The 27,277-nt window shown below is 37.1% G+C and overlaps 1 protein-coding gene across 3 annotated transcripts in view; it reads right to left on the reverse strand.

The window, feature by feature from the left end:
- SLCO1A2 (solute carrier organic anion transporter family member 1A2) overlaps nt 1-27,277 on the reverse strand; it is a 51,028-nt gene that overhangs the window by 22,405 nt on the left and 1,346 nt on the right. For 2 of the 3 annotated variants that reach the window (XM_061124133.1, XM_061124134.1), the window contains 7 exons: nt 22,958-23,099; nt 20,844-20,976; nt 12,499-12,605; nt 8,429-8,575; nt 4,068-4,166; nt 2,757-2,972; nt 677-841 (listed from right to left, as the gene is read on the reverse strand). In XM_061124133.1, coding sequence (XP_060980116.1) covers nt 677-841; nt 2,757-2,972; nt 4,068-4,166; nt 8,429-8,575; nt 12,499-12,605; nt 20,844-20,976; nt 22,958-23,099 — 1,009 coding nt within the window. Of the gene's footprint in view, nt 1-676; nt 842-2,756; nt 2,973-4,067; nt 4,167-8,428; nt 8,576-12,498; nt 12,606-20,843; nt 20,977-22,957; nt 23,100-27,277 lie in introns of those variants that run through there. The other variant, XM_061124135.1, reaches the window with a different exon arrangement.

Raw genomic sequence — 27,277 nt, forward strand, 5'->3', positions numbered from 1 at the left:
AAAGATCCAGCACAGCCAAAAATGCATAAATAAATAAATAAAATCAGAGGAGCTGAGGAGCTAAGTGAGAAACCATGGAATTAATGGATTGGAGCCAGAAAAGCAAAATCTGGAAGTGAAATACAACTCCTGATGAGTTAACGGTCTTACTTTTTACATGAACAAATTACCAATGTGAAAATTTTATCACACGTGCATTCCCCAAGATTTCTACAAACATTTCAAATTTGCATTCTGACTAGAGAAAGAACTAAGTGTGTTAGTCACTCAGTTATGTCCAATTCTGTGATCTCATGGACTGTAGCCCACCAGGCTCCACTGTCCACAGAATTCTCCAGGCAAGAATACTGGAGTGGGTTGCTATTTCTTTTTCCAGGGGGTCTTCTCAACCTAGAGACTGAACCTAGATCTCCTGCACTGTGGGCAGATTCTTTACCTTCTGAGCCACCAGGGAAGCCCAGAGAAAGACCCAAAGAGAAAAAGAAAATCAGGATTCTCTGCCTTCTCCCCATCCCTACCCTCTCACGATTTCCCTGGAAGCAGAAGAGGGAGAGTACCAGAGGCAAAAATATCCCAACAGATTTCAATTGAGGAGTTTCCTAGATTCATTATCACACTGTTCAGCATTTCATGGGGAAAAAAAGTGAGCTACGAATACAGAGAAGAACAAACATACCCATGAGAAAGATTGCCTCTGAAGTTGATTTTCCATAGTGCTGTTCCATATATTTAGGCATGAAGGAAATCATACTGACAAATGCGTTGAACTGCAGCACACTTATCAGTATGAAAAGCATGTAAATTGGGTTGAATAAAAGACTTTTCATGAAGGGTAAAAAATCTGAAAGGAAAGAATGACAAAGGTGTCAAACTCACTTGGCTTTGCATTTTATGACTGACTTTTTCTGAAATATCAACCTCCCCTCTAAATTCTGTTTTCCTGTTTTGTAATGCACACTAATGTGCATTACAAAATGATTGATTTTGATTCTTTTTACCCTTTGAAACGTAAAGTTGTATCATTGTTTTGGTAGCTTCTGCAAGTCAGTGAGACTGCTGACTGGACAGGGATCAGAACACGAACATTTACCTTCACTAAGTTACTATTGTGCCTTCAGGAAAAAGCGTAACATGAGTAAAATATTGTTCGAGTTCACACCATTTCCTTTTTTATCCTTCTTTTTTCCTCTACTACTATCCTCTCTTCTCTAGATATCGTCTAGCATGAGAGATACTTGTTCTCTTGTTCTGTTCTCTGAAGTCAGGAAGGAAATTAATTTGATAGAGAAGTTCACATTTGATATTATCATTCCTGAGCATTTAAAATAAAGACATATGTGGAAATTCACAACATAAAAATTTTCTCGAGTACTAGGTTCTCTGCTTCTGCAGTACAATTTTGGTGGTTCTGCTTATGATTCACAAATAATCTCTTAAAATAGGTCTCATGCCTGAGATCCTGATTCATTTGGTATAGACTAAGAATGTACCATGCAAATCATTTGGTATATAATAAAGATACTCTTTATTTATGTGTAAATGCTTTAACCAAAACATTTTCCTGTTTGTATGCACTAAGAAAGCTCAGAGTCAAATTTGTGGCCTAGCCCTGGCAAAGATTCTGGGTCATGCTGCCTGCATTTGGGGTCAAAGTGTCACTTATGGTTTCTTTTTACTTCTCCTATCTTCATGTTCTTCATCTTGATTTCCTTGCTTATCATATACTATCTTAGTTTGCTTCATAAACTGCCTAATAACCATTCTAGAACAAAGGATCAATAAATAAACTGGAAGAGAAGGAAAGAAATGAATCTAGTTGTAGGATCCATCTTTATGAATAAAGTCATGGCCGGGGAGAAGCTTGTGTCAGAGCTCTTTGAAGCTTCTTAAGTTACACATGTTTGACATTCTGCTATAATAGATGAGTCTCAGTAGTTTCTATTTATTTTCTAGATTTCTTATACTGAGTTAAGTCCTTGTTATCCTTTCCTCTATCAAATATAGAGAATTACATGACCTGTCATTTTTCTTTTTCTGCCTTAGTTTCCAAGAAGCTCACAGATAAGCTAGTACTTTTATCTCAGAACTATATAGTACTTATTTTGATTAGCATGTATCTTTCATCATTTTATCCTTGGTTTGAATTTCTTTTTTAATTAGATCTATGCTCTCTATCAGAGAAGGCAATGGTAAACCCACTCCAGTACTCTTGCCTGGAAAATCTCATGGACGGAGGAGCCGGATAGGCTGCAGTCCATTGGGTCGCTAAGAGTCATACACGACTGAGCGATTTCACTTTCACTTTTCACTTTCATGCATTGGAAAAGGAAATGGCAACCCACTCCAGTGTTGTTGCCTGGAGAAACCCAGGGATGGGGGAGCCTGGTGGGCTGCTGTCTACGGGGTCGCACAGTCAGACATGACTGAAGCGACTTAGCAGCAGCAGCAGCAGCATGCTCTATATAAAATAGTTTTTTAAGGCAAATGGGGACAGATTTATTTACTTACTTATTTGAATGCCCAGGTTGACATAAAATTTTATATAAATGCTGATCTGAGATAATTCAGCTTCTAAATAATATCGCTTATTTTCATGTAGTAGCATGTGAAGAATCAGACTAGCTAGAAATTGACTGCTGTCTGTTAACATCAAATTGTCTTCATGTAGCCTAGCACACTGTCATGTTAGACTAAAATACAGACACAATTATAAAAAATAAAAGGAAATTATATAGACTTGAAATGTTTATATTTGCCTTTAGTGATTCCATCCCTTTCCTTCTTGATGTCTGCTTGTTTCTCTTTGTCATTTTTAATGGTCTCAGCATTATCCTCTAGTCCTTCCTTTGGAAGCATTTTGGGCAAAAAGAAAAAAGGAATGGCAGTGAGCACATTCACTCCTGCACAAATCAAAAAGCCAATCCACCATGCACCAACCCAACGCGTATCAGTGGGAGTTATGGTCAGATCGTCTGTAAAGAGATATACACATTTTTTTATTAGCTTAAGTCATCATTTCCTGTACAAGCTATAGAAAATTATTACCATTACAACTGTCAAGTTCTAGCCAAGTATAGAATTCGCATAAAATTCAGACACTGATAAAACTTGTCTGAAAACATATGGTATTACAATATTGCCTAGCAGTAAACTAGTTTGACTATTTGTCCTACCAGGTAAGGAATTAATAAATAGGTACAAGGGCTTCTCAGGTGGTAAAGAATTCCCCTGCCAATGCAGGAGATGCCAGAGACTCGGGTTTGATCCCTGGGTCAGGAAAATTCCCTGGAGTAGGAAATGGCAGCCCACTCCAATATTCTTGCTTGGGAAATCCCATGGATAGAAGACTAGTGGGCTACAGTCCACGGGGTTGCAAAGAGTCAGACACAACTGAGCACACAAAATATATATATACAAATATGTACATATTAATTAGCTATAAGGGGACTTCCCTTATAGCTCAGTTGGTAAAGAATCTGTCTGCATTCCGGTTTGATTCCTGGGTCACTAAGATCCACTGGAGAAGGGATAGATTACCAACCCCAGTATACTTGGGCTTCCCTTGTGGCTCAGCTGGTAAAGAGTCCACCTGCAATGCGGGAGACCTGGGTTTGATCTCTGGGTTGGGAAGATCCCCTGAAGAAGGGAAAGGCTACCCACTCCAGTATTCTGGCCTGGAGAATTCCGTGGACTGTATAATCCATGGGGTCGCAAAGAGTCAGACACAACTGAGTGACTTTCACTTTCACTTTCTACTTTGTTATCCACAAATGATTGCTTGATTTTAAAAAATTCAAACCTATGTGCTTAAATCTCCTGAAAAAAAGAAATATGACTCATGCGATAGAATGAGCATTGGATTCTGTGTTAGAACATCAGCATTTTATCATGCTCTCCTGTTCACTGGTTTGAAATACTTGAAAAATTATTTAAACTCCTCAACCTCAACTTGGTCACCTGAAAAGTGGAGATTCTATCTGAAGGTCAAGTAAGCAAAATTTAAATGTGATGACATACTTGATGATACTTTGTGTATTATAGACATTGTATAGATTTTATGGAATTACCTGTGTTCACCGATTCACTGTCAACATAAACATTTGCACAGAATGACGCTAATGAAAGACCAATCAAAGGACCAATGATAGCTCCTGTTTCGATTAACCCTAAAAATGAAGGTAAACGTAAAGTTATGGTAAAGTACTACACCCACATAAAGAGGTCTAATCCAATGAAGAGTCTGAGGATTGAATTGTTTTTACCTTAGATATTTTTGCCTTACGTAGTCAATCTGTTGGAAACTTAAACTTGGTTTACAATAAGTAGCACAGTTGTTTCTTTAAATGTTGAAAAAGGAATCTCATAATTTGACGCCACTTTCTCTATGCCTCCAAATTCTCTTTCATGCCAGGTTACAAGTAAAGATTTGTGGTTAGAAGTGACTGGCTGCAGAAGGATGAGGATACTGTATGCAAACTCCCTTCTCCAAGATGAAAATATCCCTTTTCAGTTATGAAAGACTAACTTACTTAAAATGATCAGAGTGTTTGTATGACTCCATTCCTTAATAATAATTTTGAAATGAAACTAAGGAAATGCGAATCTTTAAATTCTATGGCATCAGATTCCACAATCTCAAATTGACCTGGTAAGTTGATAAGACAAAGATTAGATTATAGACTGTCCATATTATGATTCAAAACCATTTTCTCTTGTGGTTGTTTCTCTTGTAGGTTGGTTAAAGTGATGGCCTTTTATGGCGAATTCCGTTGTGTTTTGTGAGTAAACCATTACTGTGTCCCATATTGGGACAATATTGGGATACAATACTGTATCATGGGTGGATAGTTTGATTACAGCTGAGATCTTGCTATTGAAAAAGTCACAATGTAGAGCAAAACCCTTTTGATGTTTTCCACAGTCATATTTTTGAATGAATTTTAAAGCAATATCAGGTTATGATAAATTTCTTGTGGCATATTTTCAGAAAAATTTCATTCCCAAATCAACAACTTGATAATGTCCTTAAATGCACAAACTTTTAAATTTTGATAAAGTCTAATTATCTATTTTTTTCTCTTGTTGCTTGTGCTTTTGGTTTCATATTTAAAAACTGTTGTCTAATTCAAAGTCATGATGATTTACACCTGTGTTTCCATCTACGAGTTTCATCAGTTTACCTCTTACATTTAGGTCTTTTATCTATCTTGAGTTATATTTTTGTACATGGCACCAGGTAGGAATCCAAATTCATACTTTGGGACCTGGATAGCCAGTTGTCCTTTCACCATTTTTTGAAAATAATCTTCTCTCATTGAATGATCTTAACATCTACCTTAAAGTCAATTAACCATAGAGGTATGGGTTGATTCCTAGACTAGCACTTCTCTTCTATTGACCTATATATCTACCCTTGTGCCAGAATCACAATGTTATTATTATAATTTTGTAGCAAATCTTGAAATCAGAAGTGTGAGTCTGTTGTTTTGTGGGTTTTTTTTTTTTATTTTATTTATTCATTTATTTTTGACTGTGCTGGGTCTTCGTTGCTACATGGGCTTTTCTCGAGTTGTGGTGAATGGAGCCTACTCTTGTTGCAGAGCACAGGCTCTAGGGCACACAGGCTCAGCAGCGGTGGTACATGGGTTTAGTTGCCACAGGCATGTGGGATCTTCCTGGACCAGAGATCAAATCTGTGTCCCCTGCACTGGCAGATGAATTCCCAACCACTAGACCACCAGGGAAGTCCATTGTTATTTTTTAAGGATGTTTTGGCTGCCCAGTGCCCCTTGCATTTCCATTTGCATTTTAAGATCAGCTTGTCCATTTCTCCAAAAATAAAAAGCAACTGGTATTATAATTTTCAGTGCGAATTATAAATTCGCACTGAATATGTAGATCAATTTGGGGAATACTCTCAAGTTAGAACACTTGAACTTTTTCTGGTTCTATCCTCACTTTTAATGACACTTCTCTTCCGTCTTACTGTCATATCCTTTCTTATCCTCAACATCCCCCTTCATCCTCACTTGACTTTTTACCCATCTGGATTGTTATCATCAGCTATCTCATGACTTGTCTATAATTCTGAGTCTATAGTGATCCTTCCCTGCTTCCATCAAAAATCAAGGCATGAGCTTCTTCAACTTTCTTCCTCTTTACTTCAAAATAGATCTTCACTTATTGCCTATGCCTTCTCCATAGTTCTATGGGTTAGTCCACCCTGTGCACACCTGACTTCCTGATGCTAACCCTGTCTGTCTTCTCTGATGTCTTGTTCAACCAAACACTCTCTCTTGTGCATCTGTTCAATCTCCCTCATCCACTGATTTCTGCAATATATCAAATTCACACTGATTTCTTTCCTGTCATTACACTCTGCATCTACTTCCTCACCATTCACTCTACTCAAATGCTATCACTTTCTACTCAAAACACTCTCAGTGATCTCTTTACCACTTATCTATGTTAGTTGCTCAGCCACTTACCTAGTGTCCTTTTTATGGTCTACATCTTCTCATTCGCCAGCTTTCTTTTGGCGCTCTTCTTCTTAAGACTCAGAAATCTATACATTCATCTATTGTTCTACTTTTTCCCTTATGACTACCCCTTTTTTAAATTTTCTTCCTTTTACTTCCTTCCTTCCTTTTACTTCCTTCCTTCCTTCCTTCTACTCTACAAATAAGAATGTTGCTTAGTGTATTATCCTGGGACCTTTCACTATATAGCATGAGTCATCCTATCACAATCTTATTTCTCCCTCTTGATTTTATTTTTGTCTCTGTATAGATGATTCTCAAATTTTATGTCTAGCTTTTATATTCTTTCCTAAACTCCAGAGACACACATGGAAATTTTTTTCTTGGTATGTAGCTAGTTAAATTATACCTGGCCATATTTATTTCACTTTCCCCTAAGTTCAATGTAATTTTTCAAATTTAATTATATACATATTTATCAAATTTCATTTATTTATAATTATGTAGTTATTTGGTTTCCCAGGTGGCTCAGTGATAAAGAATCTAACTGCAGGAGACACAGCAGATGAGGGTTCAATCCCTGGGTCAGGAAGAGTCCCTTGAGGAGAGCATGGCAACCCACTCCAGTATTCTTGCCTAGAAAATCTTGTGGACAGAGGAGACCAGTGGGCAACAGTCCAGAGGGTCACAAAGAGCTAGACACAACTTAGCAACTGAGCACATGCAGTTATTTATATACTAAATTTTACATGGACAATGTCTTACTCATCTTAATACATCTAGAGATTATCAGTTGTTTCTATGTATTATATACTCTAATATTTGTTGAAGAAAGAAATACATATTGTAACAAGACATTTGTTAATTTATTGCAGGTGAGCATTTTGTATTCTTCCAATATAAGTATGTAGAGGGATTTGAAAGGATTGAATAGAAAGACACTGAAAAAGATTATTGCAAAATCAATAAGTCATCAAAAATCTCCCAAAGTTGCTTCAAATAATGGTTCCTAAATATTTTAACTCCTCATTATATGTAGCTCTGTTCCTACTTTCTCTCACCCTCTTTGATTTCTCTGGTTTTAAGAAGCTATTTCAACATTAATAGCAAAATATCCCAGTATTCAAAGTTATGATTTTACAACTAACAACAGATGGAGTAACTAAGGAATATAAACAAATTATGCACAATAAATAAAGACTCTTTAGAAGATTGTAAGGCAACATACAAAGGTGGATGTTAAGTTGCCTATTGTGGGAAGTACTGATAGAATTTAGAAAAGGAAATTTCAGGAAACATAACCAAAGGTCTGAAGACACATATTTATGAAAAATATTGTAGAGAGGTTGTGATATCATAGAGAGATTGTAATAAAGAGAAACCACATAAGAAACTAAATAGATAAATTGAGGGCAGAGCTAGGAATAAGCGGAGGGCTCATATCTAATAAAGAGCATGCTTCATCAACATGAGAGAGAAGACATTTAATATATTTGAGAAAAATTATACTGCAAAAATTTTTATAAGAAACTGATTTTAACTACTACAGATCAAGTGAACAATATCAAAGCTAACAAAGACCTGAACAAAAATAGAAGTAATGAAAATAGTGAGAAAGATTTTGAATAAATGACATTTTAGGGAAAACATTGCTAAATTTCTTCACAGATTGGGTATATAGTGGTGCCAAGAAAATGGAGAAGGCAAATAGAATTCCAGGGGAACTAGATTATTGGTATTTTCAATAGTAAAAAGCAGTTTTAGCAAAGTGGCTTACTTGGAGATAGCTTATAATTGCTCTATTCAACAAACTTTAATTGATGGCCTATTGCGCCAAAGCACTCTGTTCAACATTCTGGAAATGCCTAAGCATCTAAATAAATAACTCATATCCATGCTCAAGGAAATTACTGTCCTGAGAAGAGGCTAAGGTAGATTTTCCAACTCACCAATATACAAAGGAGAGTTTTCAGATTTGGCAAAATCTTCTATGTAGGAAATACCCAAAGGCATGATGGGAGTTTCACCAATTCCACGTATAATATTTCCAACCAGTACATACACCCACATTAATGATTTAACTTCCTTCACACACTCTGCATTAAAAGAAAAAAGGCATTACATTAGTGTTTGAGTAGTGAAATATTAGCAATATTTAACTCTGAGTTTTTGGTAAGCATGTCACAGTTTTTCTGTGACCCCATCACTTGCCAACAGTTTACTATGCCAGAGTTGTATGGGAGAGGAGTTTGGGGGAAATGGACACATGTACATGTATGACTGAGTCCCTTTGCTGTCCACCTAAAAGTATCTCAACACTGTTAATCAGCTATTTTGTTGTTGTCATTTCATTGCTGCATCATATCTGATTCTTTGTGACCCCAGGGACTGTAGCCAGCCAGGCTTCTCTGTCCACGGGATTCTCCAGGCAAGAATACTGGAGTGGGTTGCCATTTCCTTCTCCAGGGGATCATCCCAACCCAGGGATCAAACTCATATCTCCTGCATTTCAGGCAGATTCTTTAGCACTGAGCCACCCCCAGGGAAGCCCATTAATCAACTCTTTCATTGCTGCTGTTTAGTTGCTAAGTTGTGTTCGATCCTCTGAGACCCCCTGGACTGTAGCCCACCAGGCTCTTCTTTCCATGGGATTTTCTAGGCAAGAGTACTGGAGCAGGTTCATTTCCTTCTCCAGGCGATCTCTCTGACTCCAATATAAAACAAAAAGTTATTTAAAAATATATATATTGAATTCAAAGCAATATTGCATAAAGTGAAAAAAATTTACTGTGCCAGCAAAGACTCATTGGGCCATCTTTTTTGCATTTTCTAACAGATCCTTCGGTATGGCCAACAATAAGTGGTATCCTGGAGCTGGTTCCCACTGGGTTAGGAGACATGAGTATACACATCTCTTCCCAATTCAGTATTTAGCAACAGTTTGGTGAGAGTATTTACACCACAGAAATTTACAAACACTAAAAGTCATAGCTTTTTTTTCCCCTCCAGAGACTTAATTTACTAGCAATTACTAAACTTAGCTAACTGCTATAACTGCTACCCAATTTATATACTAACTTTGGGGAGAGGAAAAAACACAAGTATCTCTTTCTAGAATTGTTACTGTATTTATAAGATTTAAGAGTTTAACTTCTCTACAGTTATAATTATTTTATAGAAACTAAAAATATTTAACTGGGTAGTAATATAGAGTCCACTATGTACTTGACCCCCAAATAACTTTTTTTTAAAATTGAAGTACAGTGACTTATAATAGTATATTAGTTTCAGGTGTACAACATAGTAATTCAATATTTTTATAGATTATACTCTATATAAGGCTACTATAAAATATTGGCTACTTTCCCTGAGTTGTACAATATATCCTTTTGTCTGATTTATTTTATACCTAGTAATTTGTATCTCTTAATTCCCTTCTCCTGTTTTCCTCTCTCCTATCCTTCTCCCCACTGGTAATCACTAGTTTGTTCTCTGTACTTATGAGCCTGTTTTGGATTTGATATATTCATTCATTTGTTTTATTTTTTAGATTCCACATATAAGTCAAAACAGACAGTGTTTCTCTTTTTCTGACTTATTTCACCAAGCATACCCTCCATGTTGTTGTAAATAGCAAAATTTCATTGTTCTTTGTGGCTAACATATTCCATTGTGCATACACCACATCTTCTTTATTCATTCATCTGTTGATGGATACTTAGCTTGCTTCCATATCTCGGCTATTGTAAATAATGTAACTGTGAACATTGAGATGCCTGTATCTCTATGAATTAATATTTTTCTTATATATATACAGGAGTAGAATTGCTGAATCCTCAGGAAATTGCTACCCACTCCAGTATTCTTGCCTGGGAAATCCCATGGACAGAAGAGCCTGGCAGGCTGTAGTCCGTGGGGTCACAAAGACTCAAACACGACATAGCAACTGAACAACAATATGTTAGCTCTATTTTTAATCTTCTGGGGGACTTCCATACTGTTTTTCATAGTGGCTACACAAATTTACATTCCCATCAGGGGCCTACAAGAGTTCCCTTTTCTCCATATCATCACCAACATTTGTTACTTGTCATCTTTTTGAGGACAGCTATTCTGGCAGGTGTAGGGACTTCCCTGGTGGCTCAGAGGGTAAAGCGTCTGCCTTCAATGCAGGAGACTTGGGTTTGACCCCTGGGTAGGGAAGATCCCCTGGAGAAGGAAATGGCAACACACTCCAGTATTCTTGCCTGGAAAACCCCATGGATGGAGAAGTCTGGTGGGCTACAGTCCATGGAGTCACAAAGAGTCAGACGCGACTGAGTGACTTCACTCACTTTATTCTGGCAGGTGTAAGATGGTATCTCATTGTGGTTTTTGATTTGCATTTTCCCAATGATTAGTAAACTGTGCCACCTGCAGAAGTGAGGGTCCTGAACATAGCTGGATCTTGAAATTTCTTGTGAGGCTATCTGTCAGGCATGTCCAGTCCAGAAAATCATAATCTCCATTTCTTGGTATTCATATTTTATCTTTGACGAGCATAAAGGTTTATGTCTATAGGTATTAAGCAAACTCTAGGTTTCCTCTGAGGCAAAAATGAATATACCAAGGAATCGAGGAATCAACACACTCTCCTGGAGGCACACCATATTGGGAAGGCTTTGTTTATCTACTACAAAGCACATGAAGAAAAATAGGAAATAGGACCTGAATCATTCTTTGGTAAAAACCAGCTGAAGGGGAACACAGGCTACTGCTGATGTCACTGTTTCCCTTTGTTTCCCCAGGGGGTTCCTTTAGCTTAGAGTTTCTGAGACAGCTATTCTTAAACTCCTTTGAACTATCTTGAATAAGGACCCACTAGATAATAGCACAGGAAACTCTACTCAATACTTAATAATGGCCTATATGGGAAAAGAATCTAAAAAAGAATGGATATATGTGTATGTATAACATTCACTCTGCTGTACATCTGAAACTAACACAACATTTTAAATCAAGTATACATCAATGAAAATTTAAAGAAAAATAAACTATTTTGCTTCCCTCTTATTCCATGCTGGTAGTGAAATTTCCAACCTAGGGGACCACCATAACTTTCACTAATATGAATCCAGCATGAAAATGTCCCCATCAGAGGAAAAGAAGTTCTGGTCTGAGGCAAGTCTGTAGGGTCACCTCTTTGCTATAGAATATCAATTGTTTGTTATTCAGTCGCTCAGTCATGTCTGACTCTTTGTGACCCCATGGACTGCAGCACATCAGGCTTTCCTGTCCCTTCACTATCACCTGGAGTTTGCTCAAACTCATGTCCATTGAGTCAGTGATGCCATCCAACCATCTCATCCTCTATCATCCCCTTCTCCTCCTTCCCTCAATCTTTCTCAGCATCAGGGTCCTTTTCAGTGAGTCAGTTCTTTGCATAAGGTGGCCAATAATATAACACAAATCTTAAGATTTTTCTTTCTACCTCTGTTTCCTATTTAGAAAATTGTATAGACCAAATCGTCAGTATAAACCTATCCTTCTAAGATGCTTTCCACAATGGAATTAACTCTACAGCGGCCCTTGGGAGGGTATATTTGACTTTTTTTTTTTTAATATCTGTTTATTTATTTGGCTGCAACAGTTCTTAGTTGTGGCAGGTGGGATCTTTTTAGTTGCAGCATGCGAACCCTTAGTTGTGGTATATGGGATCTAGCTCCCTGACCAGGGATTGAACCCAGGGCCCCTGCATTGGGAATGCAGTCTTAGCCACTAGATTACCAGGGAAGTCCCTGACTTTTTTTTAAATAACCATTTTAAAGAATAGACAAGACAGGCTTAGTAAGTATATGCAAATATAAGAGGACTAACATTCTCTGTTCTCCATTCCTATTCTCTGTGATCCTCTCAAAAATCCTGGAGGGAAATAACTTTTTGTTCATTTACCTTACTTAACCAAATCCAATAACTCATTCAAAGCCCCTCCATAGAAAGTGTTCAGTTACAAATTAACCAAAGTAATGAAATTTATAACCTGATGGGTCTTCTGTTGGTTTGAAAATCTGGGTTCCATTTTCCATACACAAGAAACTGTTTGAGGACAAATTGCCGGAAATTGAAACTGTAGATTCATATTCATATCTGTATGAACACAAAACATGCTTGTGTTATGGAGTCGATGAGGACAATGTGAGCATTGTGAAGATGTTCACGCTTCATTTAAGAGACAACATCCAAACCCAGGAAATGAGGTGTCCTTTTACCTTTGACACCTAGTCATCCTGGATTGATGTTGTCAAAAAGAACTTGCCACTCTTGTAAATGTGCGATTCACTCACAGTTAGCTTTTGATTATCTGCATCTCTACACTTTAGATTACCTAACATCAACCTTTTGTGATTTTTTTAGGTGATCATTCCCTGGAAATATTACTGTGGGATAAGGAACAAAAACTAAGAAAAATAATAGACTCTACAAAGTATAATTAGGAAAATAAAGGCTTGTGGGGGGAGAGGAACAACATAATGAAACAAGTCTCCCACGTTGTTTTCTCTAAGGTTTGCTCATAAAATACATATTCCCACTTTCTGAGAATTCAAACAATAATCTTTTCATGCATTCACCAAGTTCCAAGAAAAACAACACATTTGCCCATCATAATGAAAGACCTTTGGATATTCAAACACTGTGACAGTGCAGTGTAATGACATTTTCTCTTCTCATAAGCACATAATGGTTAATAGATCGTGAACGTATATCTTATGTACCATAGGCAAATTACCACAAGAATCCTAGGCCCTTTCTCAAAAACTAAATTATTTTTTAATTAATTTTTCTTGGAGTATAGTTGATTTATAATGTTATGTTAGTTTCTGTTGTACAGCAAGATGAATCAGTCACACATACACATATATCTACTACTGTGGGCAGGAATCCCTTAGAAGAAATGGTGTAGCCATCATAACCAACAAAAGAGTCTGAAATGCAGTACTTGGATGCAATCTCATAAACAACAGAATGATCTCTGTTCGTTTCCAAGGCAAACCATTCAATATCACGGTAATTCAAGTCTATGCCCCGACCAGTGACACTGAAGAAGCTGAAGTTGAACAGTTCTATGAAGACCTACAAGACCTTCTAGAACTAACACTCAAAAAGGATGTCCTTTTCATTATAGGGGACTGGAATGCAAAAGTAGGAAGTCAAGAAACACATGGAATAACAGGCAAATTTGGCCTTGGAGTACAGAATGAAACAGGGCAAAGGCTAGTAGAGTTCTGCCAAGAGAATGCACTGGTCATAGCAAACACCCTCTTCACCAACACAAGAGAAGACTCTAAACATGGACATCACCAGATGGTCGACACCAAAATCAGATTGATTATATTCTTTGCAGCCAAAGATGGAGAAGCTCTATACAGTCAGCAAAAACAAGACCAGGAGCTGACTGTGGCTCAGATCATGAACTCCTTATTGCCAAATTCAGACTGAAATTGAAGAAAGTGGAGAAAACCACTAGACCATTCAGGTATGACCTAAATCAAACCCCTTATGATTATACAGTGGAAGTGAGAAATAGATTTAAGGGACTAGATCTGATAAACAGAGTGCCTGAGAACTATGGGTGGAGGTTCATGACATTGTACAGGAGACAGGAATCAAGATCATCCCCAAGAAAAAGAAATGCAAAAAATCAAAATGGCTGTCTGAGAAGGTCTTACAAATAGCTGTGAAAAGAAGGGAAGCAAAAAGCAAAGGAGAAAAGGAAAGATATATCCATTTGAATGCAGAGTTCCAAAGAATAGCAAGGAGAGATAAGAAAGCCTTCCTCAGTGATCAATGCAAAGAAATAGAGGAAAACAATATAATGGGAAAGACTAGAAATCTCTCCAAGAAAATTAGAGATACCAAGGGAATATTTCAGGCAAAGATGGGCTCAATAAAGGACAGAAATGGTATGGACCTAACAGAAGCAGAAGATATTAAGAAGAGGTGGCAAGAATACACAGAAGAACTGTACAAAAAAGATCCCCATGACCCAGATAATCATGATGGTGTGATCACTCACCTCGAGATAGACAGCCTGGAATATGAAGTCAAGTGGGCCTTAGGAAGCATCACTATGAACAAAGCTAGTGGAAGTGATGGAATTCCAGTTGAACTATCAAATCCTGAAAGATGATTCTGTGAAAGTGCTGCACTCAATATGCCAGCAAATTTGGAAAACTCAGCAGTGGCCACAGGACTGGAAAAAGTCAGTTTTCATTCCAATCCCAAAGAAAGGCAATCCCAAAGAATGCTCAAACTACCACACAATTGCACTCATCTTACACTCTAGTAAAGCGATGCTTAAAATTCTCCAAGCCAGGATTCAACAGTACGTGAACCGTGAGCTTCCAGATGTTCAAGGTGGTTTTAGAAAAGGCAGAGGAACCAGAGATCAAATTGCCAACAACTGCTGGATCATCGAAAAAGCAAGAGAGTTCCAAAAAATCATCTATTTCTGCTTTATTAACTATGCCAAAGCCTTTGGATGTGTGGATCACAACAAACTGTGGAAAATTCCTCAAGAGATGGGAATGCCAGACTATCTGACCTGCCTCTTAAGAAACCTCTATGCAGGTCAGGAAGCAACAGTTAGAACTGGACATAGAACAACAGACTGGTTCCAAATAGGAAAAGGAGTACATCAAGGCTGTATGTTGTCACCGTGTTTATTTAACTTATATGCAGAGTACATCATGAGAAACGCTGGGCTGGAAGAAGCACAAGCTGGAATCAAGATTGCTGGGAGAAATATCATTAACCTCAGATATGCAGATGACACCACCCTTATTGCAGAAAGTGAAGAAGAACTAAAGAGCCTCTTGATGAAAGTGTAAGAGGAGAGTGAAAACATTGGCTTAAAGCTCAACATTCAGAAAACTTAAGACCATGGTATCCAGTCCCATCACTTCATGGGAAATAGATGGGGAAACAGTGGAAACAGTGGCTGACTTCATCTTTCTGGGCTCCCAAATCACTGCAGATGGTGATTGCAGCCTTGAAATTAAAAGACACTTACTCCTTAGAAGAAAAGGTATGACCAACCTAGACAGCATGTTAAAAAGCAGAGACATTACTTTGCCAACAAAGATCCATCTAGTCAAGTCTATCATTTTTCCAGTAGTCATGTATGGATGTGAGAGTTGGACTATAAAGAAAGCTGAGTGCCAAAGAATTGATGCTTTTGAACTGTGGTGTTGAAGAAGACTCTTGAGAGTCCCTTGGACTGCAAGGAGATCCAACCGGTCCATCCTAAAGAAATCAGTCCTGGGTGTTCATTGGAAGGACTGACGCTGAAGCTGAAACTCCAATACTTTGGCCACCTAATGCGAAGAGCTGACTCATTTGAAAATACCCTGACAATGGGAATGATTGAGGGCAGTAGGAGAAGGGGACAACAGAGGACGAGTTGGTTGGTTGGCATACCGACTCAGTGGACATGGGTTTGGGTGGACTCCAGGAGTTGGTGATGGACAGGGAGGCCTGGCGTGCTGTGGTTCATGGGGCAGCAGAGAGTTGGACACTGCTGAGTGACTGAACTGAGACTGATACATATATCCAGTCTTTTTTAGATTCTTTTCCCTTATCAGTCCTTATGGAGCATTGAGTAGATTTCCCTGTGCCATACATCAAGTTCTTATTAGTTATCTATTTTAAATATCATAGTGTGTATATGTCAAGATCCCCATGCCTTTTCTCTGAAAGTAAATGATAAGCTGCAATAATGGAAGAAAATATCTCCAGCTAAGTCTCTCTTTGTTAGAATTTTTTGCTGGATTAGTTTCTATATTTCTACTAGATAAGAAAAAGCCAAAATAAATATATAAATAGACTTGCCCTTCTGAATAACAAATAAGCTAAAGAATTTTATACTAGGAAGTACTGATAAGTCTAGTTTCTATGCTATTGAACATAATAAAAAAGGTCAATATACCTTCCCCTTAGAACAATTGTCCAGTCATGGCCACAGAGCTTGGCTGTGAACTGTGGACAAAGGCTTTTGTCACGACACCCATGATCCCATGAGACATGCCAGCTTCTGACAAAAAACTAACACCTTTAGCAGAGGGTAGAAAGAAATGTAAATAATAGCTGAATATTACTTGATGTTGTCTTGGACAGGACAGAAAATAAAAGGATGATAAAAACTTTTTGCCTGAAAACTCTTGATCCCTTCAGAAATGCCTGAGAAGATGTCATATCATCTTCATTTATCTGATCCATGAAACTCATCAAAATAATTCATCCCAAGTCTGTTCATCCCAAAAACTTCAGCAAAATAACAGCTGATGGATTATAAAATGGCAAAGGAAATGTAATGTCACAAAGGTAAAGAGAATGGAAGATTGACAAGAAGAAAGAAAATTTGAAATTTTGACAAGAAGATAAGATTTGGAAAATAGGAAAATCAATAAGTGGGTGGTCACTGAACTAAAAAATATGAGAAGCACAGGCCTGAGGAAGTTCCTGCAGGGGAGCAACCAAACATGAGCCACGCATCCTTAGAAATTTCAGGCAGGATACCAGATCAAGGTGGGAGTGGATATGATCCCCAAAATCAGAGGACTGATTTAAAATGTGTATAAAGAGCAGTTAAACCTTTATAGGCATTGTCCACCAGCCCCAAAAAAATGGCCTTTGACTGCAGACAGTCCGAACAGGCACTTTGAGGATAGCTTGTGGTTATTATTTAGTCCTTAAGTCGTATAAGAGGCCACACTAAAAACTAGGGATATTAAGTAAAAGAAGAATCTATGTACTGAAGAGTGAGACTCCCACTCGCACCTGGCTGGTAGCCAAGTTGCACCATGTCTCAGACAGCAGACCGGAGAACCCCTGCCTAGATTAACTGACAGGTTATGGGCAGTTCTGAGCCAGCTCTGAACCATCTAGTCCCTGTGCTGTGAAGCAGTCCTCCCACCACCACGTGGTACACATGGACACAGAACTTCCGGTTAGTTTGTTGTTGTTATCCCTGTTTCTTAAGTATGAGTAGCTAACCAAGGACCACCAGGTGTATGGAGACCTGTAACATAAGAACAGAGACAAAGCAAATAAAAAACTGTACTCTTGAAGGAGACAGAGACAAGAAGACAGATGAAGAAAATGTAGATGGAAAAAGACATTGCATGCTTAAAATAAGAGCAAGATGTTTCTTAAAAAGATACCTTCAAAGAACAACACACAATACCTTGAAATTTTAAAATATGAGAACAAAAGTTAGAAATGCATTCAAAGGTTTAGAAGACAAAAGAAATCTCCCCTGAAAGTAATGAGAAGACAAAGAGATAGAAAATTGGAGAGAAAAGATGAGAAAACTGTAGGTTAACTCAGAGTGTAACAATATTCAGGAATGAATGGACGTTTTATAAAGAGAAGTGGAGGAGTGGAAGTTCCAGAGCACGTGTGCTCAGCTGTGTTGCAAGAATACTGGAGTCGGTCGCCATTCCTCAGTTGGTAAAGAATCTGCCTGTCAGGCAGGAGACCTGGGTTGGAATCCCTGGGTCAGGAAGATCCCCTGGAGAAGGAAATGGTGATCTACTCTTGTATTTTTGCCTGGAAAATCCCATGGACGGAGGAGCCTGGTGGGCTGCAGTCCGTGGGGTCGCAGAGTCAGACACAACCGAGCACACACACCATTCCATAGGGGAATGAAAGTGGGGGGAGGGGATGTTATCCAAGAAATAATGCAAATAATTTTTATATATGTCCAGATTGAAGGCACCTATAACAATAAAGGAAAAACACTTATACCAAGGCAATTACCATGAATTCAAACTCTGGAGTTTAAAGGAAAATCCCAATAACTCCAGAGAGAAGAAACTGGTCACAGGGTTTAAAATGGTACAGGATTCTCGAGAAAAACATTGAAAATGATGTTTTCAACATCCCTAGGGAGAAAAGCTCAAACCAGGATTTTATACCAGGTAAACTGTCAACCAGGTATGAAAGGAAAATAGGAATACTTTCAGATGTCCAAGGTCTTAAAATTGTTACATCCCTTACACTTTCTCAGCAACTTATTAGATAATGTTTTCCACAAAGAGTAAGAATGAAAAGGAAAGTGGGAGATATGATACCCAGGAAGTAAGTAATTGAGTGGAAGAAAGAAGCAAAACAAGTTCCCAAGGAGAATAGTGAGTGAAAATTTCAAGGAAGCAGCCATGCAGCAGACATGGAGAGTTCCTAGTTCAGATTGCAGGTGGAGAATCAATGGTGACAGGGGACACAGCTCAAAGGCAAAAATGAGACCCTCTGATGTGTCTGAGTATATTCAGAAGACATCACCCTACTGGTAGAGAATTTGGTGATGATTCAAGGGAAATGAAAACGAATCAAATATAGAATGAGGGGGATTTCCCTGTTGGTCCAGTGGTTAAGATTCCACCTTCTAATGCAGGGGACACAGGTTCAATCCCTGGTCAGGGAACTAAGATCCCACATGCTGCAAGGCAACTAAGCCCATGGGCCACAACTACTGAACCCATGCACTGCAACTAAGACCTGATGCAACCAAAAATAAATCAATTAATATTTTTTAATATACATAAAATGAGGCAATTATTTAATCTAGGAAAAATTAAAAGTGATATAAAAAAGGAAAAATAGCATGGTTCAGCTGAAATATAAAAAATATTTACATAGTCACAGGAATAGTGACTATGATTTTACAGTAGGAAGGCAATATGTTTATTACATAACACTAAAGTATCAAAAACTAAAAGGATAAACATTTACTTAGAAATATAGACGCAAAGAGCAAAAGAGCAAAACGAGGTGGGAGTGGCCACCTCTGAGGAGCAGTAACATGAGCAATGTTGAAGGAGTGGAGGACAACACTTTTTCAAAATAATTTTACTTTTTGCAACTTTGTACTCATTAATGTGGTAAAAGTTAAAATAAAAATCAACCTGAAAAAAAAAAAAAATCAACCTGAAGACTAGTCTATCTCTTGGTGACCTATAATTAAACAAAAACTATAACTATACAGAATAACTTATAATTAAACAGAAATTACTGGGAAAAAAAATTGTCCCTGGTAAGGAGTAATCGAAAATTTTTCCAGGTCCCAAGAAATTTCATCAATTTCTAACATTATTCCACAATAAGGGAACAGACTGTGTGATCTGAGGCCATGAAATTTTTGCACCTTGTTTGATGTCTCTGGCTACATTCCAGTGTCCCCCAGTTTACAGCCTATGGAAATTTGAATAGAATTTGTTTCCTACTATTGTGTGGAAACAGTGTCAGACTTTATTTTTCTGGGCTCCAAAATCACTGCAGATGGTGATTGCAGCCTTGAAATTAAAAGACACTTACTCCTTGGAAAGAAAGTTATGACCAACCTAGACAGCATTTTAAAAAGCAGAGACATTACTTTGCCAACAAAGGTCCATCTAGTCAAGGCTATGGTTTTTCCAGTGGTCATGTATGGATGTGAGAGTTGGACTGCAAAGAAAGCTGAGCACTGAAGAATTGATGCTTTTGAACTGTGGTGTTGGAGAAGACTCTTGAGAGTCCCTTGGACTGCAAGGAGATCCAACCAGCCCATACTAAAGGAGATCAGTCCTGGGTGTTCGTTGGAAGGACTGATGTTGAAGCTGAAACTCCAATACTTTGGCCACCTTATGCGAAGAGTTGACTCATTGGAAAAGACCCTGCTGCTGGGAGGGATTGGGGGCAGGAGGAGAAGGGGACGACAGAGGATGAGATGGCTGGATGGCATCACTGACTTGATGGGCATGAGTTTGAGTAAACTCTGGGAGTTGGTGATGGACAGGAAGGCCTGGCATGCTGCGATTCATGGGGTCGCAAAGAGTCGGACCCGACTGAGTGACTGAACTGAACTGATTGTGTGAAAATTGTATAAATTTAATTATGTTGAATTGGTTCACTATATCCTTCTACTTCTCTGTATATTCATTCTATTAATTTTTGAGACTTTGATATTGAAACTCCAACAAAAATCTCAATTTATCTACTTAAAAAAATAATTGTAATATATAGTAACCTCATTCTGTATTTTCCAAGTCTCCGATAAATGTGTTATCATAGTTTGATAATTTTAAAAAATTAAAATTAAAAAAAGAATCTTCATCAGACTCAACTCTGTCCCAAATCTCTGTTTCATAAATTGACATGTTAAATGGAAGTCAGACAGCCAAGAGCATAGAAGAGGCAAGTAGGACAGAATCTGCACCTACAGTTCTTCTTGCAGTTCTTATGACAGTTCTCTGTGCCTTTAGGAAGCATTATTCCTAGAAAGGAAATCCAAGCTTATTTCCTGCAGCTGAAAATTGCACCTAAAAAATCGTCGCAAGCTGCAATACTTACCGGCCCATGAGGAAGTGAGGTAGTGATTGTAAGAAACACCCTAGGCCCATAACCACACATCCAACACCAATCATTATTGGTCTATGCAGTTTTGGTCCAAAATAACTCACGAATATAATCAACAAAAGATTTCCTAGAAAAAAAATTGATGTGAGAAATGAATATTTCAATAATTATCAACAAAGTCTGAATTAACAGCCTCACCCAATCATTAACTATCTAGCATTCATTGTATAATAAATATCTCAAATACTGGGACTGGTGCTAGAGGTGCACAAAATAATAAGTGATTAAAACACAACTCCTGCCATGAAGGAGGGCTCTGTTTTACAATGTGTTTCAACAGAGGTTCTTGACCTACAATCTATAAACCCTGAAATAGTCCATGAATAGAAATCAGGTGTTCCATGAACTTGAGTGAGAAAAATAAAATTGCATCTTTATTTTCACTAAATTAACTAAACATTAGTATTTCCTTTGACAATGAAAGCAGATGCAAACTACAGTAGTATTGGAAGCATGTACAATTTTGTCACCAACTATCACCAACAGAAGCTACAGGTATTTGCATATGACATTACAGTTGATGCAGATGCCTCAAAATATTATTGACACTGATGATTACTTCAAAACTGGTGTAGATATTGTTATCTAATGTGTTGGTAAAAAATGCAAATATATTTTACTTTTAATATTTTGATAATTTTATTTCAATATAATTGGCTTCCTTTGTACTCTTGTAATTTTTAATTTATTCAATTAAAACATTATTCTGAGAACATTTGGCATCAGATTGCCAAAAAGGTCCTTGACACAGAAATATTAATAACCCTGGCCAATTTCTTAGTGACTCTCTGTTACCTAGAGGATAAAAGATAAGTTTTGTAGTGAGCATACAAAGCTCTCCAGTAGCTTATTTCTCACTCCTGCCCATTTCTCCAGATTTATAATCTAGTAATTCCCACCTGAAGCTTGGCCAGTTGATAATATTGGGCTTAATGTTGCTCCACACATGAGCTACTATACTGCTTCATCCTTATGCTTCTTCTTCTACGGGAATTCTCTTCAAACTTATCAACCCTGTTTCTTCATCTGGAAAACCTTTACGTCAAGAGCCTATCTTCCTTAAGGGAGGTTGTGTCCCTTCTCTGTGTTCCTATAGGAATTGTCATATACCTATGTCACCAAACTTACTGCATTCAATTAAATTATTTTGCATCTATGCCCTTCATTAGACTGTGAGCTGGGTTTTCAAAGGGCCTATAGAAGGAGTGACTTCTGGCTCCGCGGCCAGGATCTGTCACATGTGTGATGCTGAATGAGGTCTGACTGGACAGAAGACTAGGAGACAAGATCAAGCATCACTGGTTTCAGTTTTGCCTCTCTCCAATTCTAACTTTTCTGTCAGATACTGATTAAAAGTATTAAAGGCAACTTTCCTCTTAAAGGAAGTAAAATCTACTCTAAAACTACAGGAGTAGCATTTGTAGTTCCCTGCCACTTTGTTCACAGGAGAAATCTTTCCCTTCCTCATTCTTTCTCTCTGGCCTCACATCTTCGCAATCAGCCACAAATATCAGAGCCCAAGAATAGACTTTATGCTTCCCTACAGGCTGTTTCTAAAATAAAGTCAGTGAGACACGAAAACAGTTTCTTCTTTCCACTTAGAAAAGAGAATTGTCAACTTCCCAGAAACAACAGGAGAAGAAAAATATTTGCTTTAAAAAAAAAATGAATTCCCTTTTTCCCCTTGATATCTTCTAAACATGAAGATAAAGCCCTAAATGTCATTAAATGATAGATTAAATATTAGTACTCTAAACACTCTGCTGCTCATGCTAGCTGACCAAAAGACTGTTAGATTTTTTAAAATTTAACCATTAGAATAAAAAGCCCTGTGATTGGATATGTGGCAATGTTTAAGTGTTATTTGGGGATAATATTTAAATGAATTCTTTCTAAATATATTCCAAAGTGAGCCAGGTTATTTAAGCCACTTTAGAAAATACATGCAGTCAGATTGAATGACGTAAAGCAGAAAATAAGGAAAGTAAAATTCAGACTAGCTCCATAGACAATACATACAAAGAAGCAATGCAAAAACAATTCATTACCAATCTCAAAACTTCCATTAATAAATCCAACTAGAGATGTTGGGATGTTGAATTGTCTTTCTATTTGTGTGAGCATGGTATTCATATAAGATCCGGATAGTGTTTTGGATACAAATGCACATGTTATTGCCAACAGAAACATCTAGGAAGAAAAAAAGTACAAGAAAACATGAAAATTTTATTTTTAAATTGTATATTTGCCACTTGTTGATAAAATATCTTCTACCAAAATACTGGTTGTTTCCAGTTCAAGTAACTCTTATGTTTGAGAGAACCTTTTAAAGTGAACTCTTCTTGTTTTCTATGCTATGTTCTCACTTTAAAAATTCAAAGTTGAACTAATTGATTAGTGATATATTGAATTTTGTAGGTCATTGGTAGCCTCATTATTTTATGGAAATGTCTTATACATACATAGAAACAAGTTATCATTCTAAATAAGACATAGCAAATGATTTAAATAGATTTTCAGCATTAAATGCTATCGTAGAACAAAAGAATACATGCATGTTAATTTTTTTAAAAGAATGTAACATTACACAAAGGCATTATTTCTGTAGCAAATTTGCTTAAGTTCTCCTTTATGCAAAGCTATATGCAATGTATACAGCAGTATTTGCTATTTACTGCCAGTTAATTTATTTAAAGCAATATTTTAATTATGAACAATAACAGAAATATTTCTAAACTGAACAGATACTTTCTAAGATAAACAAATATGAATACAATATTCCACATATTGAATCACATTTCCTATGTATTAGTATAACTTCAGACAGCTGTCAGGCTGACATAATCCATAACAAAAATCAAGGACAACTTAACAGATAGAATCATTGTGATCAGTAGGAACAAGAATGGTTAAATATGAAAGGTTAACATTTTGATAGTTTTACTAAATCAGAAGGGAAAAGATTTAGATCTTAGAAAGGGATTTGAAAAAGGAGCATTGTATACTGGGTAATCATAAGTTAGGTAGATTAATTACTGCTTCAAAATCAACAAATTATGGATAAATAGGTTTATGTCAACCTGAATGGTGGTCTCCAATCTTATACCACGGGGCTTTTTCCTTGACCTCCTTAAAAGTATTTCCTGATGACACTTCCATCCTGAAAGACCATTCAATTCACTGTCCAGCTAGTACACTCATACACTAAAATCCTTACCCCTCCAAGTTCTCAATCTTGAACCAACCCCATAATTTACACACTCCTTTCAAGAGGGAGGGCTCGAACTCAGCCATGTGCTCCTCTTGATCAGAAAATGGTCTCAGCATCTTCACCTTCAAATTTACCTCTCCCTGCCACTCTAATTTTCCTTCCACTTTTAAAAGGATGGATCCCTCCCCTTATATAAGAAAATCTCTCCACCCATGCTCTGGAACCCATTCTTTCCATTGCTGAAATCCTAATTCATCAATTACTAACCCCCTCCTCTATTTTCAACCTCATACTCTTTACTACTTCCCTCTCTACTAACTTAGAAATATATGCAAGATATTTCTGTCCTAAAAAATCTTCTTTCTGCCCTGGTGCAGGTACTATCAAGCTGTTTGGAAGAACAGTCTAGATTCATTGCCTACACAAACCTTCCCCTCGCCCTTCAGTCTACTACAATCTAGCTCCTCCTGAAGCTACTCTGTAAAAGGTCATTAACAACTTCCTGATTTCCCATTCCAACAGACATTTCTCGGTCCTCAGCTAACTTGATGTCTCAGAGTCATTTAGCATCATCAATCTCTCTTTCCTTCCTAAAATTTCCTCTCCCAATGCATATTTATGTCTCTGCCTACCTGCTAGACTCTGTATTCAGTCATCTCTTCTTTGGCCAACTTCTTCAGGCATTTGTCTCATACCCTCTAGTTTTCGCCTGATATCTTCTTTCTAGTAATTCTCATATTTCTATAGCTTTAACTGCCACCCAGATGCTGAAATCTCTCAAATTGATACACAGTTTAGCTTAGACAACTGCAATCATTTTTTTTTTGTCTCCTCTACTCTTTTCGACTTCCAATCTCCCTTCTACCTGCCACCACCACTAACTTGGAGCATGATAATTATTCATCCAATTAATGAATAAAATTCATAATTAGCATGTGATTCCACTTCCTAAAACTTTTCAGTGGATTCCAATTAACAAAAACCCCTACTTTTTACATGCAAACAAAGCCTCATTTCTATCTCACTATCATCTCCTGCCCCTTGAACCCAAGCATAATATTCTACTTATAGTTCTTTTAATTCATCATGCTACTTTAAATCTCAGTGACTTTTACAGGTGGTCCTCCACTTGTAGTGTTTTCTTCACTTTGTGCATCTGATAAATGTATGCTCAATATTTAAAATTCACTATACCATTATTTCTATTGTGTAGTCTTCCTTGTCTTTCTACTTCCCAGGTATCCTCCTTATCTTCCCACTCTGCTGTGTTCCTGCCTCTATTACAGCCCTCAGCACAGTGCACTTTATTATTTTTAAGGGACTTTATTTTTTTATTGGCCATGCCACACGGCACAAAGATCTTAGTCCCCTGCAATGGAAGCCAGAGTCTTAACCACTTAACTTCCAGGGAATTCCCCACAGTACACTTGACTTATGTGTTTGGATGCCTATAACCTCTTATTTCACTATCCTGCGAGCATCTCAATGATAGGAGCCTTATATTATTTACCTTTGTATCTTCAGTCTCACAGACAATAGGTTCTCAGTGCAATTTATTGAATAAATGACAGAATCAGAATTCAAAAACATCTTGAAAAAGTAGTCAGATCTGAAAGTAAGCTGACTATAGATGAAATTCAATAGGATTAACTATATCTAAGCCAAAAGTTACCTCACCAATTAATTTGGGGAAATCTGAATATAAATATATGTGGAAAAGACTTGGGAAATTTAAATATCAAGTTCAATATAAGTCAAAATGCATATTGTCATATGACTGACTAGATAGCATAGTTATATCTCTAGCTATTTATCCTTTTATAATAAATCCCATTTATAAAAACCATGTCTGGCATCTCCTTGTAAATCTTTGCAGAGCACACTGTAAATACTTTCATATGATTTTATAATTCAGATTTTGTATTTAAAAACAAGCAAAGCCAACCAAGCACAGTACAAATCATATTTTAAAGAATAATTTCTTTTATTTAACATTTTAAGGAAGGAAACTCGATAAATCATGATCCCACTTTCCTTTTCCTGAAACATCTAGGTAGGCTGTCTAACTAGTGGCTATTCCTACCCGTGTCTAGTACAAAATAACCTTGATATTTATAAAGCTAGTCCTATCAGCTTTCAATAATGTCCCAGCCTTTGAAGCAAACTTGTTGAAGAGAGTCCTTTATTACTTTCGAAAAATGCTTGCTTAGTGAGCAGATTTCTAAGGTCAGAGAATCAGAGCAACCCAGACGACTTATGAAGCAACTGTCTTTCACCTGATAAACTTGTGCTTGCAATACGTGGTTGTCACATTCAGATCAATATCTAATCCTGCCAAACTCCAACGTTACAAAAAATTAAAAGCCAAATGTTAATATATAATTCTTGACTTTTATCCACAAATGCTCGACTTATTAAACAACTGTCTTTTACCTGATAAACTTGTACTTGCACTACGTGGCTGTCACATTCAGAACAATATCTAATCCTGCCAAACTCCAACATTACAAAAAATTAAAAGCCAATTGTTAATATATAATTCTTGACTCTTATCCACAAATGCTATTAATAATAACTAGTATTTATTGAAAGCTTACAATATTCCAGTCATTGTTCAGAGCATGTAAAAAGAAAAAAAAATTCTATGAGATAAGAGTAAATTACCATTATCTCTTTCAGAGGAGAAAACTGGACCACAAAGAGGTGAAGCAACTTATCCAAGGGCACATTGCAAACCAGCAGTTGAACTCAGCACAAATCTAGGAAGCCTGGTCCTCAAGCTTTATTTTTAAACCCTCGGTTTTAGGAGATGGGCATCAGAATTAAGGAAAAATTTAAGGGGATTTTTAAAATACATAATTAATGTAGCATTTCAGGCAAAAGTAGTTTTCTAGCTCTATATCATGATTCTCAACTTTCCTGTACATATGTAGATTTTTCCTACACACATATAAAGAGAAAACAAACTTTCAATAGGAAGAAAATTGGTGGCAGTGTCATAGTTTGATAACCACTTACAGGCACTAGCTGTAGAATCAGGACAAGTATCCAGATCTTCTAGTTTAAAATAAATTCAAATTTTGCTTGAAGGCAAAATGGTTTTATGATTATGCAAAAAGGATTGCTCTGAAATAGTTAAGAATACCCAAAACAGCTA

Source organism: Dama dama, chromosome 22 (genome assembly GCF_033118175.1).
Source record: "Dama dama isolate Ldn47 chromosome 22, ASM3311817v1, whole genome shotgun sequence".
In the NCBI taxonomy this organism is placed as follows: Eukaryota; Metazoa; Chordata; class Mammalia; order Artiodactyla; family Cervidae; genus Dama; species Dama dama.